The 15971-nt window shown below is 39.1% G+C and overlaps 1 protein-coding gene across 6 annotated transcripts in view; it reads left to right on the forward strand.

Annotated features, from left to right (window-relative positions):
• Positions 1 to 15971, forward strand: part of TRAPPC9 (trafficking protein particle complex subunit 9) — a 523335-nt gene that overhangs the window by 44314 nt on the left and 463050 nt on the right. For all 6 annotated transcript variants that reach the window (XM_087743404.1, XM_087743675.1, XM_087743764.1 and 3 more), the window contains one exon: positions 12713 to 12839. In XM_087743404.1, the coding sequence (XP_087599530.1) occupies positions 12713 to 12839 (127 nt within the window). The remainder of the gene's footprint in view (positions 1 to 12712; positions 12840 to 15971) is intronic.

Here is a 15971-nt window from a genome sequence, read left to right on the forward strand (position 1 = left end):
GACTTGTCAGTGTCGGCTGGGCAGACCACTTTGATGCCTTGACAGCTTAGAGTTGGTGGTGGTTGGAGGACCAGGGACTGTATGCCAGTGATCCAAGATCGCTTTCAGAACCTTTTCATCCTCCTTTCAAGATTGCTGTGCTCAGGTGATGGCTGACATGTCAACTGCCGGGGTGAGGTCTGTGCCTTTTGCAAAGAAGTGATGAGCTTTATCTAAGAAAAAAAATCCCCAAACCTTTTTTTATCTTTAGAAATTATGGTTAAGCCTGGACTGATTGTAATTTGATCGTCAGACGTGGTGTCTGACAACTCTTAAAATATGCCTTTCTATGTCACAGCTTGAAAGAGGAAACTATGCAGTATTCTAGAGTCATTTTTATTTATAGAACAGATTGCATATGCATTCACTTGGTGATATTTAAATTTCAAATTGCTATGTAGAAATATAGGAAATAAGAAAGAATATTAAACTGGGCTCATAAAAATTGACAGCTAGACCAAAAGCGAATGCGTAAATGCCCTTAAGCGTAAGCCTTCTGCCAAGCCTATATTGGCAACAGTAAAGTCCAGACTCAATTTCTGAGGATCTTTACTTCAAACATTGTCTTGAATTTCCACCCAAACACCTGGGAAAATGAAATGAAGCTGCATGGGCACTTGGTGAGTTATAGTCCCCCACACAGATTTGACTAAACGGCATTTCACTGGAGAAAGGGAATAATAACCTATAAATGTAAAGAATAACTGCTGCTACTCCAGAGCATGGAATAATTTAAAACCACCTCTTGTTTTGAGGGACTGCTGGAGCAACTTGTTACTGTATGTTCACCTAGCCGTATCCTGTTCTCTTGTTTATGTCTTGCTATGACTTTCTCATTTTTCCCTGTTTAGACTGCTGTAGAAAGAGTTCTTGAAAGCTTCAGCTCATTTTCTTTAGTTTGAGCTGGTTGCTCACCATTGCTCCCCTCTGTTTGCCATTCCTCCTGCCTATTCCCATAGTGCTGCTCCTCTTTTTTTCTCCTGTTCTTCATATTTAGGTCACAGGAAACAAGATTGTACGTCTTAGAAATAAAATGTAGGATAAACAAATATGAATGATTTTAAAATAAACAAACCATCTTGACAGTAGTATTAAGCTTCAAAAGGAGGAGATACATAAAAGTAAAGAAGCTAATTGGAAGAAATTAAAAGGAGTGGCATGTTTGCTTAAAGATGTCTTAGTAGCTTCTCAGTAAATGTATTCTCCATTAAAATTAAAAAAAAAAAAAAAAAAGCAAGGGTAGTTAAACAGCAAAATAAATGCAGTTGGGGGAGTGTCCTGGTTTCAGCTGGGATAGAGTTAGTTTTCTTCTTAGTAGCTGGTAGAGCGCTGTGTTTTGGATTTAGGATGAGAATAATGTTGATAACGCACTGATGTTTTGGTTCTTGCTGAGCAGAGTTTACACTAGTCAAGGACTTTTCAGCTTCTTGTGCTCTGCCAGGTGCACAAGAAGCTGGGAGGGGGCACAGCCAGGACAGCTGACCCAGACCGGCCAAAGGGCTATTCCATACCATATGACGTCATGCTCAGTATATAAGCTGGGGGAAGAAGAAGGAAGGGGGGGACGTTCGACGTGATGGCGTTTGTCTTCCCAAGTAGCCGTTACGCGTGATGGAGCCCTGCTTTCCTGGGGATGGCTGAACACCTGCCTGCCGATGGGAAGTAGTGAATGAATTCCTTGCTTTGCTTTGCTTGCGCGCGCGGCTTTTGCTTTACCCATTAAACTGTCTTTATCTCAACCCATGAGTTTACTCACTTTTACTCTTCCGATTCTCTCCCCCATCCCACCGGGGGGGAGTGAGCGAGCGGCTGTGTGGTGCTTAGTTGCTGGCTGGGGTTAAACCACTACAGGGAGAAAAAAAAAGTTTACTGGATGAAAGTGGATGTTTTGTCCAAACAGAGAGAGTAGAAGGGAAAGTCAGCCCTGATAAGTTAAATGACGCGGGGGGAGGAACATGAGCCCAGAAAAGATTTTGAGGAGTAACTTGCTGCGCTCATGAAAGCTAATAACTTCTTTAAATATATTAGAAGCAGGAAGCCTGCTAGAATTGAAACATAATTGAGGTATAAAAAGAGACGCTCAGGAAAGATTGAGCTGTATCAGAAAATATTGATCAAGGTTGTCTTTTCAGGAAGGAAGATTCTGAGGTTTGGTCCTGCCTCTACAGACGCTACATCTGTAGAATTCTTTCAAAGTGTAATTAGAGGAGGTTTATGGTGGGGAGTGATCTGAACTGTAAAATGAGTAGCAATAAATTTCAGGTACCAGATGCTAAAAAAATTTTAAAATTAAATAGTCGAACTACTAACAGTTGCAGTTAATGGATTTCTTAAATTGTCTTCATTCTCATTTTAAAATTACAAATGGCAAATGTATCTCTGCATTTTTTAAGAGTTCAGAAAGGGACGGAAGTTCTTCTCAACTAAATGAGGTGGGTTTGTCTTCAGTGTAGATATCTGCATCCTAGGCATCCTAATGATCCTGGCCACCCCAGTGATTCATCTGACGAGATTCATCACTCCCTTTACACATATGTGGCTATCTCAGTCCCGACTAGGTATCTGCACCTGACTGTAGTCATCGATGCTTCTCTTGAAGTAAGGTAAACCGAATTCCACCCTTTGAACCCATCTGGAGTTCGGTAAATTTGATATCCGTACCGGGTAAATTGTAAGAAACTATAGTAAATAATAGTAGGTGTATGGATAATTGTGATCTAATGGGAAGGAGGTAGAACATCTTTGAAGCGTGATTTCTTTCCAAGGAACGATGGAGCATTTAAATGAGTGTGATTTAATTAATACAATGGTCCTGAATTCCAAAAAAAACCCCAACCTTTTGGTACATTGATTAATTAATGATTAGAAGAGATAGGAAGAAAAAATAAGTGAATGAGATTATGGTGTGGAGGAAAGAGATTATTAGTCGTGTGGCTTTTGCTTTTCCAAACAGTTGTAAGCTACTAGGAAACTGGCAAAAATGGCAATATCACAATTTGTTGCTGAGCCAGGCTTATTTAGAAGAGTTTCTAGAGTAGACTTGATTGTGATATTGTTTCTTGAGAGTGGAAAGTAAGAGATCCTGTATTGGAAACCTTCTGTTAGAAGGTCTGCTTATGCTGACTGTCACAAGTAATGCCCTGAAGCATGTGTAATGCAGGCACCAACTGCTTTGCTCTATAGCTTCTCTCCTTTTGTGCTGCAATACATGATAATATAGATGTAGCCTGTCAGCAGTTTGCAATGTTTTGTAGTCATAAAGAACCTTATTCCTGAATGCTGCATTTAAATTACAACAGCATTTCCCCTAGGATCCTCTATAGTGTGTAAATTAATTTTTAGAAAGGTAAAAGTGATTTCAAGGGCTGAAAAGAATGAAGTTTTAATCAGACTGAACAGAGAATATAATGCAAATTAAAACTTGATGTAAACTTCTAAGTTGAAGTGGGGTTTACTTAACTGACAGTAATGAACTGGTTTTAATGCACTGCATTGTATTTTAGTTGACAAAGTACCTGCAAGTTGTTCTTGCCTAACCAATAAACCTTTCAAAAGGGAGCTAGTTTGGTTGGTCTTACAATATTAAAATTAACTGATTTCGGGATGGAGACTGAAATCTTCAATGTAATTACTAGGGAATATTTATAGCAGCATGGCAGGTTCTTAGCCATTAATTGGAAATCTTTTTACAGCTTCAGCGTAGTGCCATATCACACACCATAGTATGTGTGTGTGTATATATATATATATATAATATAATTGAACAGACTTGTCACCTCACATGTGTTTGATCTATAGCAGTGGCACAATATGGCGGTGTTGTGGTTTAACCCCAGCCGACAACTAAGCACCGGACAGCCGCTCGCTCACTCCCCCACTGTGGGATGGGGGAGAAAATCAGAAGAGTGAAAGTGAGAAAACTCGTGGGTTGAGATAAAGATAGTTTAATAGGTAAAGCAAAAGCCGCACATGCAAGCAAAGCAAAGCAAGGAATTCATTCACTGCTTCCCATCGGCAGGCAGGTGCTCAGCCATCCCCAGGAAAGCAGGGCTCCATCACGCGTAACGGTTACTTGGGAAGACAAACGCCATCACTCCGAACGTTCCCTCCTTCCTTCTTCTTCCCCCAACAAGGAAGAGCTTGAGCATGACGTCCTATGGTGTGGGATATCCCTTTGGTCAGTTGGGGTCAGCTGTCCCAGCCGTGTCCCCTCCCAACTTCTTGTGCACCCCCAGCCTACTCACAGGTGGGGTGGGAAGCAGAAAAGGCCTTGACTCTGTGTAAGCGCTGCTCAGCAATAACTAAAACATCCCTCTGTTATCATAGAATCATAGAATTGTCAAGGTTGGAAAAGACCCTTAAGATCATCGAGTCCGACCATTAACCTAACACTGCCAAGTCCATCTATACCATGTCCTCGAGCACCACATCTATCCATTCTTTAAATATCTCCAGGGATGGAGACTCAACCACCTCCCTGGGCAGCCTCTTTCAATGCCTGACCACCCTTTTGGTGAAGAAGTTTTTCCTAATATCCAACCCAAACCTCCCCGGCACAGCTTAGAGGCCGTTTCCTCTCGTCCTATCGCTTGTTACTAGGGAGAAGAGACCGACCCCCACCTCGCTACAGCTTCCTTTCAGGCAGTTGTAGAGAGCAATAAGGTCTCCCCTCAGCCTCCTCTTCTCCAGGCTAAACAACCCCAGCTCCTTCAGCCGCTCCTCATAAGATTTGTGCTCCAGACCCTTCACCAGCTTCGTTGCCCTCCTCTGGACACGCTCCAGCACCTCCATGTCCTTCTTGGGGTGAGGGGCCCAACACTGAACACAGCACTCGAGGTGCGGCCTCACCAGTGCCCAGTACAGGGGCACTATCACCTCCCTGGTCCTGCTGGCCACACTATTCCTGATACAAGCCAGGATGCCATTGGCCCTCTTGGCCACCTGGGCACACTGCTGGCTCATGTTCAGGTGGCTGTTCAGTGTTATCAAACAGTGTTATCAACACTGTTTTCATCACTAATCCAAAACATAGCCCCATACTAGCTACTATGAAGAAAATTACCCCAGCCAAAACCAGCACATGTATAAGAATGAATATATTAAAAAAGCTTGAATGCTTTCTGACATGTTGTAATAAAAGACTTCTGAGATTGCACATGAAGTAGGAGGAAGCTTCCTAGAAGCCACTTAACTCTTCTTATTCATCATGGTACCTTGAATTTTGCAGCTTTTCATCTAGTTCGGTGTCTTCTTCAGTTGTGTACTATAAAACTTCAGCACTGTTACGTGCTCCTGTTGCTGGGAGTTGTTTATCTGCAACACTTTCTCCTGCTTTTTTAAAAACCCTTTTTTTAATTCAAAATAGCAGCAGCAGGGTAAAACTCACTGGGCTTGTTTTATTTTTTTAAAATCTCTCTCTGGAACTGGTGTTTTCTAGAGACAAGCTGTCTTATTAAATAACTTCACTCAAACTGCTTTGTTAAAAAAGGGTAATTTATTTTCCTGAAATACATGTCTTTTAGACTGTGTAGAAAGTGAAGATTGCTAAGAGGAAAACCACAGTGCCTGTACGTGTTTATCTGTTTCAAATAATGATCTGCTTATTCTTGTGTTCCTTGAGTAACTCTGGTTCAGATCCTAATTTAGTGAATTTATTAATTTTGAAGTGGAATAAATAAATGAGACTGTATAAACTAGCAACAGCGATAAAAGATTTAAATTCATTTGCATAGCACAAAATAGGAAGACCAACAGTTTTTTGAGTTATATGTTATATGAAGGAAAAACACTGTAATGTAAATGAAGCCGGATCCAAATTGTCTAGCATTTTAAACAAACCTGAAAGTCTTTCACACATGATTTATCTTTGTTTAGACTTGTGTGTTGATGAGGTACAGCTAAAAACTCCAGCCAGCACCACATCAAAATTCTTAGGTAAAACAGAAGATCAGTCATTACAGGAAAATGGTACATTTCTTTATGACAAAAGTTTCCTGTTAAAGTCATTCACGAACAAAATGAAGTTTCTGAGCTTTAGCTGAAAATTCCTATCTTCATGTAGTTACCTCTGTTTTTTGAAGAAGCCTGATTTGATCAATTGAGGGAAAAGATACAAGTGGTCAAATGAAAAGAAGTTGCAAAGATTTTGTTCCAGAAAAAAAAAAAAAAAGATTACTTTGGGGAAGACATACTTTAATTGGCAATATGAAGACATGAAGAATTTGTGCTGTCTTTTTGAAAGCTAAGGTTTTTGTACTGAAGGAAGTTATTTTAGGAGATGCTATATTAACTGTTTTACTAAAATTCAGATAAATTTTATATGACGCTTAACAGACTCAATGCTGCTCTCTTTAGCCGAAAGCCAAATGAAGGCACTGGAATCAAGCTGCTACTGAAAGTAGCAGTTTATATGTAAAAAGAAATATCCATGTTTAAGAGAGGATCATCCATGTACTTTGGTGAACTCCCCATATGAAGTACCTTGAGTGTGACTGGATGTGCTAAGAGTAAGATCTAGGAGTGATACTGAAGAATTTTTTTTTTTTTTCAAAAGGATTGCAAAACTATGTTAGTTGAGAGAGCTGACATGTTTTCGTTCTAAGTATTCAGACAGTTACCTAGTTTTTTAAACAATTAAACTGGCCTTATCTCAAGCAAGAGTCTCTTCTCTTTGTATCATTAGCAGAGGCATTAAAACTTGGATTCGTGATAATCCTCTCTGGCCAAATTCCCATTACGCTGCATAACAGTATATTGGGAATAATGTCCCACAGGAATTAGCATGTTGTTCTTGCCACCCTCTGTCTCTGTGTGCTGCCTCTACCCAAAATGCAAAATCAGATGTGTTTAACAGTTATCTGTAAATTTTTACAAAGCCTGCTTTGCTCAGAGGCAGCTTTGCAGCAGTCCTTACCTTTTTTTTTTCTGTTTTGTTTTGTTATGGAAGTTACCTATGCTTATTTGCTCTACTTAATGTTAAGGTAGGTCTTCTGCTATTTCTTAACATGAAAAAAAATTAATATTGTTCAGTGGTTTACATACTGATTTTGTATGTACAAAATATATTTTTGTAGTGTTCAAAGTATACAGGCATCTGAAGCTCTCGGATACGGTGGGGAACTAGAAACTGAAATTTTAATGGCATGTTTCTGAACTCTGACTTCAGCTATGTCAATTTTTCATGAGATCTTATCTAAAAATATTTTTGTGGTAGCTGTGAATTTCAAACTGACTGTGACTTAATGTGTACACATTTGATAAAATTATTAAAAATCTTGTAATAGAAGACCGCGGTGTGTTTAGTCAATCTTTTCCCATTCTCTCTCTTTGTAGTGGTCATCTTAGAAGCAGAAAACATTCTGCTTCTAACAGACAACTCTTTTTATTTATGTTGAACAGATTATCTTCTTTCCCCCCCTTCCTGCAAAGTTAGTAGTAAAGCTGATAATTTCTTTTTCAAAGATGAGTCGTTGCACAACAAATAACTGAATCCTTTTGCTCTCATTCTCTTCTTTGTATGGATGGAGCCACTTTGATACTGTTCATGATGGTCTGTTCATGAAAGTGGGTCTAGCTCTTTGGGTAGCATAGATTAATTATTTTCTTGTCGCTCTTGCTCTTTTACATGTCAAACTGTGAATGTTATTAGTTTTAGTCTGTATTTATTTAGAGATTTATTTTTCTTGATATCTCAAACAGACAGGATTGATATAATATTCTGTCTGCTGGTGCCTTTCTGGCTTTCCCCATAAGAATAGCTTTTGAGTCTATTGACAAAACGTGGTGTGGAGAACAGATCAGAGATGTTAATTTTGTTCCAGTTTTATGACACTTATTCGTATATAGAAAAGGTAGACGCTAACCGTGCCCTGAAGAGGCAAAGAAAGAGAGCGTTAATTCTCAATCGCTTTGGTCATTTTGTCATCCAGTTGGCCAGTCAGCTTGCACGTGCTTCCCATCTAACTGATGACCTAAGGAATCTAGGTAGGCGTCTGACATGTAGCTGTTCAGGGCAGTAGAAAAACACAGGTAAGTGCTGAGATTTATTGCAGTGGAGAATACTGGAATGAAACCCCAGCATTCCTTGTGTTGCTTTCAGAGCAACTTGTTCAAGTATCAGATCTCTGAGCAGTTTGAAGTCGTGCTTACTTGCTCCATGTATTTTTCAGAAAAATATTAGAGATGCTGTTTGTTTATTAAAACTGTAGAAAATGCTGTCATCTAATCCTGTCAGACTTAATGTAATGGAAAAACAGGTGATGCGTGCCTGCGAATTAGAGGAAACCTGCTCTGTTCTGCTGAATTAAACAACCGAAATACTGAATTAGTCAATTGATCATGCAAGTCTTGCTAAGGCACTTCACTTACAACATTAGCTTGCTTGTGGTAGTGAAGAGTGATGTACTGACTATACAAATGGGATGCTTACTGTCCACCTGCACCATCCGAAACTAGCGTTGAGGGACTACCTGCAAGGTCATGAAGACCTTTGCATACATGCTATAACCTAGTGATTAACTTCAAGGTAAAAAGTTTGTAGCAGTTACTGTCAATGAATACTCAATTTCTACTTCAGCTTTTGTGAAGGTCTTAAGAAATTTTGTGGCCTTTTTGAAATTCTTTTTTAGTTTAAAGAATACGCTGCGTCTTGACGGCAGGGGGATGCTGAAGATCTCCCTGGCAGCAGATGCTGACTTTTTTTTTCCTCTCTAGTGGTAAGAGGGCTCAGCAAGCCATTTTCTTTTTTTTTGTGAAGGAAATATCTATGTTTCTGGGTGCAGAAACTACTGTTTCTCTCGCTTTTTCGGCTGTCAGGCTGACTTTTCTATCTTGCTACGTGTTACTAGTAATTTATCACGGAGATGTTTGACTCTTCGTTCCTGAGAGAGCTGGGTAGGCCAGCTGGCTGCCACTTCTCAGGGGCTGACTGCTGCAGAAGGTCTCCTCGGGCTTCTCCTTTGTGAATGTTATTTGCTGTTTTCAAGGGGGAAGGAAAAGCTCAGCCAGCACAAAGAACCCTGGGTACTGTTTGGTTGGTTTTTTTTTTTGTTTGTTTGTTTTTTTGTTAAAACTTTGATTCTGGGCTTATTACCAGGGGAAAATTGAAGCGAGAAGGCTTTTAGCTATTTCTTTCCTAGCTTCCTTTTTCAATATTCTAGCAAGTTGCATAAGGAAACAGCAAGTTGTTTGTCTTCCAGTGTAACTGGCAGGTCAGACGTGAACTGTTCCCTTCCTCCGTTCTGCCTTGCTGTAGGTTGTTCTGCAAGGGACACAATGACTTGATCAAAACGAGACCAACCAACTGTTTGCCAGAGAACAAGTGTTGTGTTTTTAATATTTTACTTCATTTTTAATGGGTAGTGACTGAGATGGACTGCAGATATTTAAAATTTCTTCAACTATTAAAAAGCTGGAACTTACAGTTATAGCAATTGTGTTCTGATTTTCTCTGTTATCTGCCAAGGCATGAAATACTGTTTGTGTGATACTGTTAAATCACAGTTACTGAAGTGCTTAAAAATGTTAGTCTATAACTGACCACCTTTCCTGTCCTGGTCTGATTTTTCAGTGGCTCCATTTTTGTGAAATACTGCTTCACATTCTTGTGAAACTGGCAGGATGACTTTTCTTTTTCACATTTAGTGGCATTCAGTTTTTTGTGTTCTCATATTAGAAGAAGGTTCGAAGCAGCTTTGGGCCAAAACCAATGGTCATTGTGATGACATGAAGTAGTTCAGCAAAAAATTACCAAGATTACTGCTGGGCTTGCAAAATTTTCAGTCAAAAAAAGGTAATGAAAACAGTTTGGTATGAAATGGGGAAATTGTACTATGAGGCTATACTGAACGAATTGAGAAGTATGTGCTTGAGTGGCAATACTGACTATGGCTTTGTTCAGCTTTATTTGATTGCAGCCGTTCTATGATCTCAATCTTTCAGTAAGTCTGGAGAGAAACTGGAGAAAAAAAAATCATGAACGTAGTTATTCCGGATGAGAAAATAACCCATCATTTCTCACTCAATAAATGAGTCTCTGTAGTACCTACACAAGAGTATCCAATAGTGTTTCCAGCTGCAGTGCAGGCTTTGAAAGCTGTTGAGGTGAATTGACAGGTCAAAGGATCAAGTGGTGATTGCTTTCCTGCTGACGTATACAAGCATGAAGACACTAGGTGGGTTAGGACCTCCAAGAGTATCTGTTTTCTATCTCTTCTTTGCAAAGAGAAGGATAAGTACTGGTGATAACTGTTTTGGTCACAGACAGTCTCTGAACTATGGGTCAGGAGACTCAGTAGCTGAATAGATCCTCCCAGGAGGCTGGTGCAGTTTCTGATTGTGTCAAAATACAATGCCAGGCTGATGCTAGGAAAATTCAGAGCCGTTTGAAAGGAGCAGTCTGTAGCAGGCTTTGGGCAACTATTAGGCTTTGCAAATTTGACTAAGCAGAGAAATTTGTATCGTTCATTCAAACCGCAGAGGTCAGGTAGCAGAAGTGCTCAGTCAAGGGAGAAAGGCTCCAACATTTACTTTCAGAAGTGGCTCTCAGGCAAGATCATGCAGCTCTTGCTCTTTTGCATCATGAATGCTTCTTGAAATGTCCTATTGATGTAGATTCCTTTAGCATCTCAGCTGAGGTGCAGTGCTAAGTAAAAAGTAATAGAGCTGCTGGCTTGGCAGCAGCATGCTTTAAACTGCATTTCATGCAATATCAGTGTAGAAAAATGTTTTGTTTTAGCCTTGTCTTTGCAGCAAGCGTGCTGAGCTTCTACTGTGAAATGCAAATGTGACTCTCAAATCTATAAACAAATTTGTTTTGCAAGTGGCAGCATGCTTTCTTTGAATACAATAATTGACAGTGTTTCACACTGGGAAATGAAAGCCAATTCTTCAGAATGACAGACCTCTGGTTTCAAGCAGAATTAAGCGCATACTATAGTGTTGTCTTCATCATTCTTGGTAGCTGTGATGCTTTCTGTCTCAGTGGATTCTGCTTGTGCTATGTGCCCTTGCTCACATAACTTGGCAAATAACAACCTGAATGCTGTAGCCTGAAATTGTTATCAAAATACTCAGTCTTGAACCACTACAACTCCTGGCTGTGCTACGCTGCTCTGAGTGTCTGTGTATGTCTAATAATGTATTTTTGGGAACATTTCCTACACGCAATTAAAATGTGGTGAGCGGCTCAAGAGGCAGTTCAGTGAAACATAGACACAAGCAAGGCAATTTGTCAGTTATGTGGCATTACTTTCTTAGTGAAGGTGATTACAATCAATGTTTATTTGCTTTGAAAGAGTATGTACTCATGGCCTTAGAAGCTTACAAACCAAGCTGGACTGATGTGGACAGCACAAACATCAGTGGATGTTGGGCCTTTCGAGACCCAAGATAGTATTTCGGGCGGTAGCATGGTTTACAGGATATGTTTCTCTCACATTTTTCTTACTCCTCCTTCTCACAGCTGCTACACAGCATTTTTTACCCTCTCTTAAATATGTTATCAGAGAGGTGCCACCAGCATAGCTGATGGGCCCAGCTTTGGGCAGCGGTGGGTCCGTTTTGGAGTTGGCTGGAACTGGCTCTCTCCCACATGGAGCTGCTCCTGGTCTCTTCTCGCAAAGGCCGCCCCTACAGCACCCCTCGCTACCGAAACCTTGCTGCATGAATCCAGCACACTCGTCTAAGCAGTTTTTTTGGAAAGCAGTATTTGCTGTCACCCTTCCCTCTTCTATTTTGTTTTATCGTTGAGTATTTTGATCTCAGAAGTATTTTCTGGAAACAGTTTAGTTATTGAATAGTTATTTTTATTGGTAGCACATATATGGAGGAATGTTCACTGTGCTTTCAAACGATACAGGTCTAAGACTTTTCAGCTATCTCAGTCTCCCCTCTAAACACACACTCTCAGGCTTATTTCTGTTTGCAGACTCCCATTTTATCAGATAAATATAATTTTGTGTTCAGGCCATATATTTCCAAATAGACATTTTTTTCTTGAGACACAATTGTATACATTGCTGAAAATAATTGTTGGATAAAATTCATAAGCATTTATTATACATTATTGAAGATAACCCAAGTAACGTATGTTTGTTTGAATGTTCTTGTATCGTTAAGCAAAACCAAAGAAAAATTTTCGTACTGGTTGTTATGATTTAGTAGCATAATATAGTACAATTATTTTAAGAATTAGGTAGTTTTAACACAAGATAACATCAAAAGTAATTTGTTTCTCTTCTTTGCCTTTGGTATTGTTTCAGCTAATGTTTCAGAACAGGGCTTGTTCACATAATGATGCTATTATTAATAACCTTAACATGCTTGAGGCCAATTGTGTTGGATATGTAGATGTACTAGATAAATTGTACAAATTTTTATCTTGCCAGTGAAAAAATAAACAAAAAGCAGGTATAGCCTGATGCTTAAAATTCTGAAAAGTCCAGAAAACCATCTTGCCTAAGGTCACTTAATTATATTTGATCCAGCCATTAAGGCTTCTAGAGCATAACTCTAAGCATTGTATGCAAAAATTAGTTGGCATTCCATTAGAGTCATTTTGTATAAATACAAAAAAAACAAGTAAAACTTTAGGTTATGACTTCATCTTAAACTTTTGTTACATGTAAGTTTGAAATTGTTTTTTAATTTTATTTTAAACAAATTTATTTTCTAGAAAAAAAAGATGTAACGCAGAGCCTGGAAAGCTACACAGCAAAATGCCCTGGTACAATGGAATTCATCACTCTTCCAGATGGTTTGAAGTTACCTCCTGTTCCGTTCACCAAGTTGCCTATTGTGAGGTAAGACTCCAAAATACAATCTTTAACTTTTCCACACTACCTGTCAAATTTTAAAGGATACTGGAAGGATGTAGTCTTCTCAGTTTATGTAAGTTGTTCACAGTAACATGGAAAAATGTCAAAATGTCAAATTGTTTTGAGAAGTTCTTAGGCAAAAATAGAGCCTTGGAGCAGAAAATACTTTCTGTGGCTTTTAGTTTCAGAAGGAGAGGTGTTTTGGTTTTTTTGGTTTTGTTTTTTTGTTTTTTGTTTTTTGTTTTTTTTTTAAACTGTCATTCAAGAGTTTCTGATACATTTGAAGAAAAGTATTTTGTAATTGGAGCTGGGATTTAAGTTAGATACCTGATCATACTGAAGGTCCACGAGTTGGATGCTCTCTCCGTCTGTGGAGCTTGGAACTCAGCTGGAACTGATGCCTGTTGTAGCTGTTCCTTTTCAGATGCTGCATTTGCAAGCTGGCACCTTCACTGGCCTATTCTAAATCTACGGCCCTTTTTGTGCCTATGTGCCAAGGCACATCATGCAGTCAGTCCAATGAATAATACCTTGTTTAGATTAAAGCCTAGTGTGAAGTATTAGAGAGAGTCAGAGAGAGAGAGAGAGAAAACAGCCATTGGGCAACAATAATAAAAGAAAAGGCTAAAAAAAAAAATCTTTGTTGAGAAGTGGCTTTTTGAAGGAAAGGTAATTGCTGTTCAAAAAAAATATGGTAGAAGTTATTGAAAAGAGTTCTTATAGAGATTTGAGTTCTCAGTGGGATGTCATCAAACATTGCATGAAGCAAGAGTTCTGATATCACAAAGAGATAATAAAGTGTATAACCAAAGAGTGAAAATTATATTTATTTTCACATTACTTTTAGTCTCTACAATGAAAATGAATGTTTTATTCTATGACCATTTTTCATGATACAACTAGTTTTACTGTGTTCTCTCTAACTTCTTCAATTCTTTTTTTCATATTTACTGAAGAAAGAGACCTTGTGTAACTATTTGCAGTGCATTTAACACGATAGGTCTGTTCACACTAACAATTTGTTGTGTGGGAGGTGCTTGCTTAAGGTGCAGGTTTGACTGGAGCATATGGTCGTATGTGGTCAGATGGAATTGTATGTGGAATCGGAATGGTCATGCCGCTTCCAGCCGTGTCCTGGAAACAGTTTGTTTTTTTTTCTCCTGGCTGGACCACGTACAAAGCTATGCACTGACTAGCCACCTGGGCCACCCACTTTTAAGGTGCACTCATGGGGGGAAAATGCATCTTCCCTGGGGTCTTCCAGCATTGTCCCCTCAGTGGGTTCAGTCAGCACTGACAAATCATCTAGGATGACTTTGCAGATACCCGCTTTGTGTTGCCTCTCCTTGCAGCTGGTATCAGCTTTACTGGAAAACATGCGATGTGGACCTATGATCCCAAAACTGTAACTGTCAGAACCAAAGCTACGTATTATAGTGGGGAAGTTATTTGAGTAATTTATTATCAGTTGACCTTGGGGTTGATTTAGTTTCGCAAAAAATCTATGTATAGAGCTAAACTAGTCATGTTTGACTATCCTAGATCATATTTGCAGTCAGGACACATAGGTAGTCATTTCCAGGTTTTTGTAACCTCATTTAGATGTCTGCTTTAGGATGTATTTAATCCTAAATCCAGAATTATTGGAGTATGTGGATTCTATTGACTCATTTTCCATTGGCCTTAAAGATGTTCAATGACAAGTTCAGGTGACTGTGTTAGATGCATTCCCTGGTAAGTACCTTCTGAAGGCAGGTTCCCAGATAAATACATGAAGGAGGCCTGTATTTCTTCTCCTGAAAGTTTTTAGACAACAAACTTAGTGCAAATTTTAATCTAGCCTTTTTTTAGAAAGAAAAATAGTATTAACAAAAATTGAAGTTAATTAAGCAAACTTGTATAGTCATTTCTAGTACTTGAGTTACATGATTGTAGAGAGAAATTAGAGCAAAAGCTTCTATGAAAGTGTTTTTAAGGCAAAATACTTCCCTTTGAGAGCAAGAGTGCCGTCAGCCACTTAGTGCCTCTTGCAGATGTCTGTTCTAGGAATAATCTTAGTATTATTACACAGTATAAAACCAAAACTGCCTTCCTTAACCTGTCTGTGTACGGTGTCCCTCTGCTTTGGCTGTCAAATAGGTGCAGAAATGCAATGCTAAAGTTCCCTTGAGTCTAACCCTTAACCTGTGCTAAAAAAGCAGCATTGTGTTTAGCTGTGAAGTGTTAAATCCTGAATTAGTCTCAGGTTTTTGTCTTTTGCTTAACTTTTAAACCATGGAGGAGGTGGATTGTACTGGATGTATTCCATACTGCTTTCTTGTTCTTCTCTATGCTGAATATTGAAGAAAATTCACGTCTGGAAGATACGGGAAATGCCAATTGAATCCTTTTTTATAGGAATTGTACATATAAAGGCCAGTCAAAACTTTGGCACCAGATTGCCAAGACTTCAATGGGAAAGGCTCTGCCTCGCTTAAGATGTTTTGTATGCTGAGAGAAGGGGACAAGCACATTATATTTACTTGTTATTCCTAATAGTTGCTGCTGTTTTGCCATGGGGTAAGGAACCCAACATCAACATTATTTAACAGCTAAAAATTGCTGTTTGTGCTCCTCTTCCCCTTCCCTCTTCTTGTCTTTTGAAAGTTCCCTAAAAGCCATAGTGATAAAAATCCATAATCCGACAAAATATTTGATGTGTCTAAATATAAAGCCTCCAGTTGCATCTACGCAGCAGACCTCGTGCACTGTAGAGCTGCCCAGCTAGCTGGAAAATAGCTGTGCTGCAGGACTGCAGAGCTCTCTGAGCTAAATCATGTTAATTTTTGAGACATAAATTATATATGTGTGGAAATGTGATTTTGATCAATGTTGAATAACCTAAGCTTATGATTCAATCCATGCTAGAGCCCTCTAGAAACATACACATTTACTGATGATGATGACTTCTATTTACTGTTAGCATTTCATGGTCTACTGGTTTTTAATCCATTTAATGTGGGGTGCTTAGTTTGGATGCAGATTTCTTAATCAAAATACTGTCAAACATTGAAATGCCACAGTGAAACTGGAACGTGGTTGCACTGTTACCTTTTTCTCCCTCATACCTATAAAGCA

This window comes from Nipponia nippon, unplaced genomic scaffold (assembly GCF_047370975.1).
Source record: "Nipponia nippon isolate SJK-2023a ecotype South Korea unplaced genomic scaffold, ASM4737097v1 scaffold_1, whole genome shotgun sequence".
Classification (NCBI taxonomy): Eukaryota; Metazoa; Chordata; class Aves; order Pelecaniformes; family Threskiornithidae; genus Nipponia; species Nipponia nippon.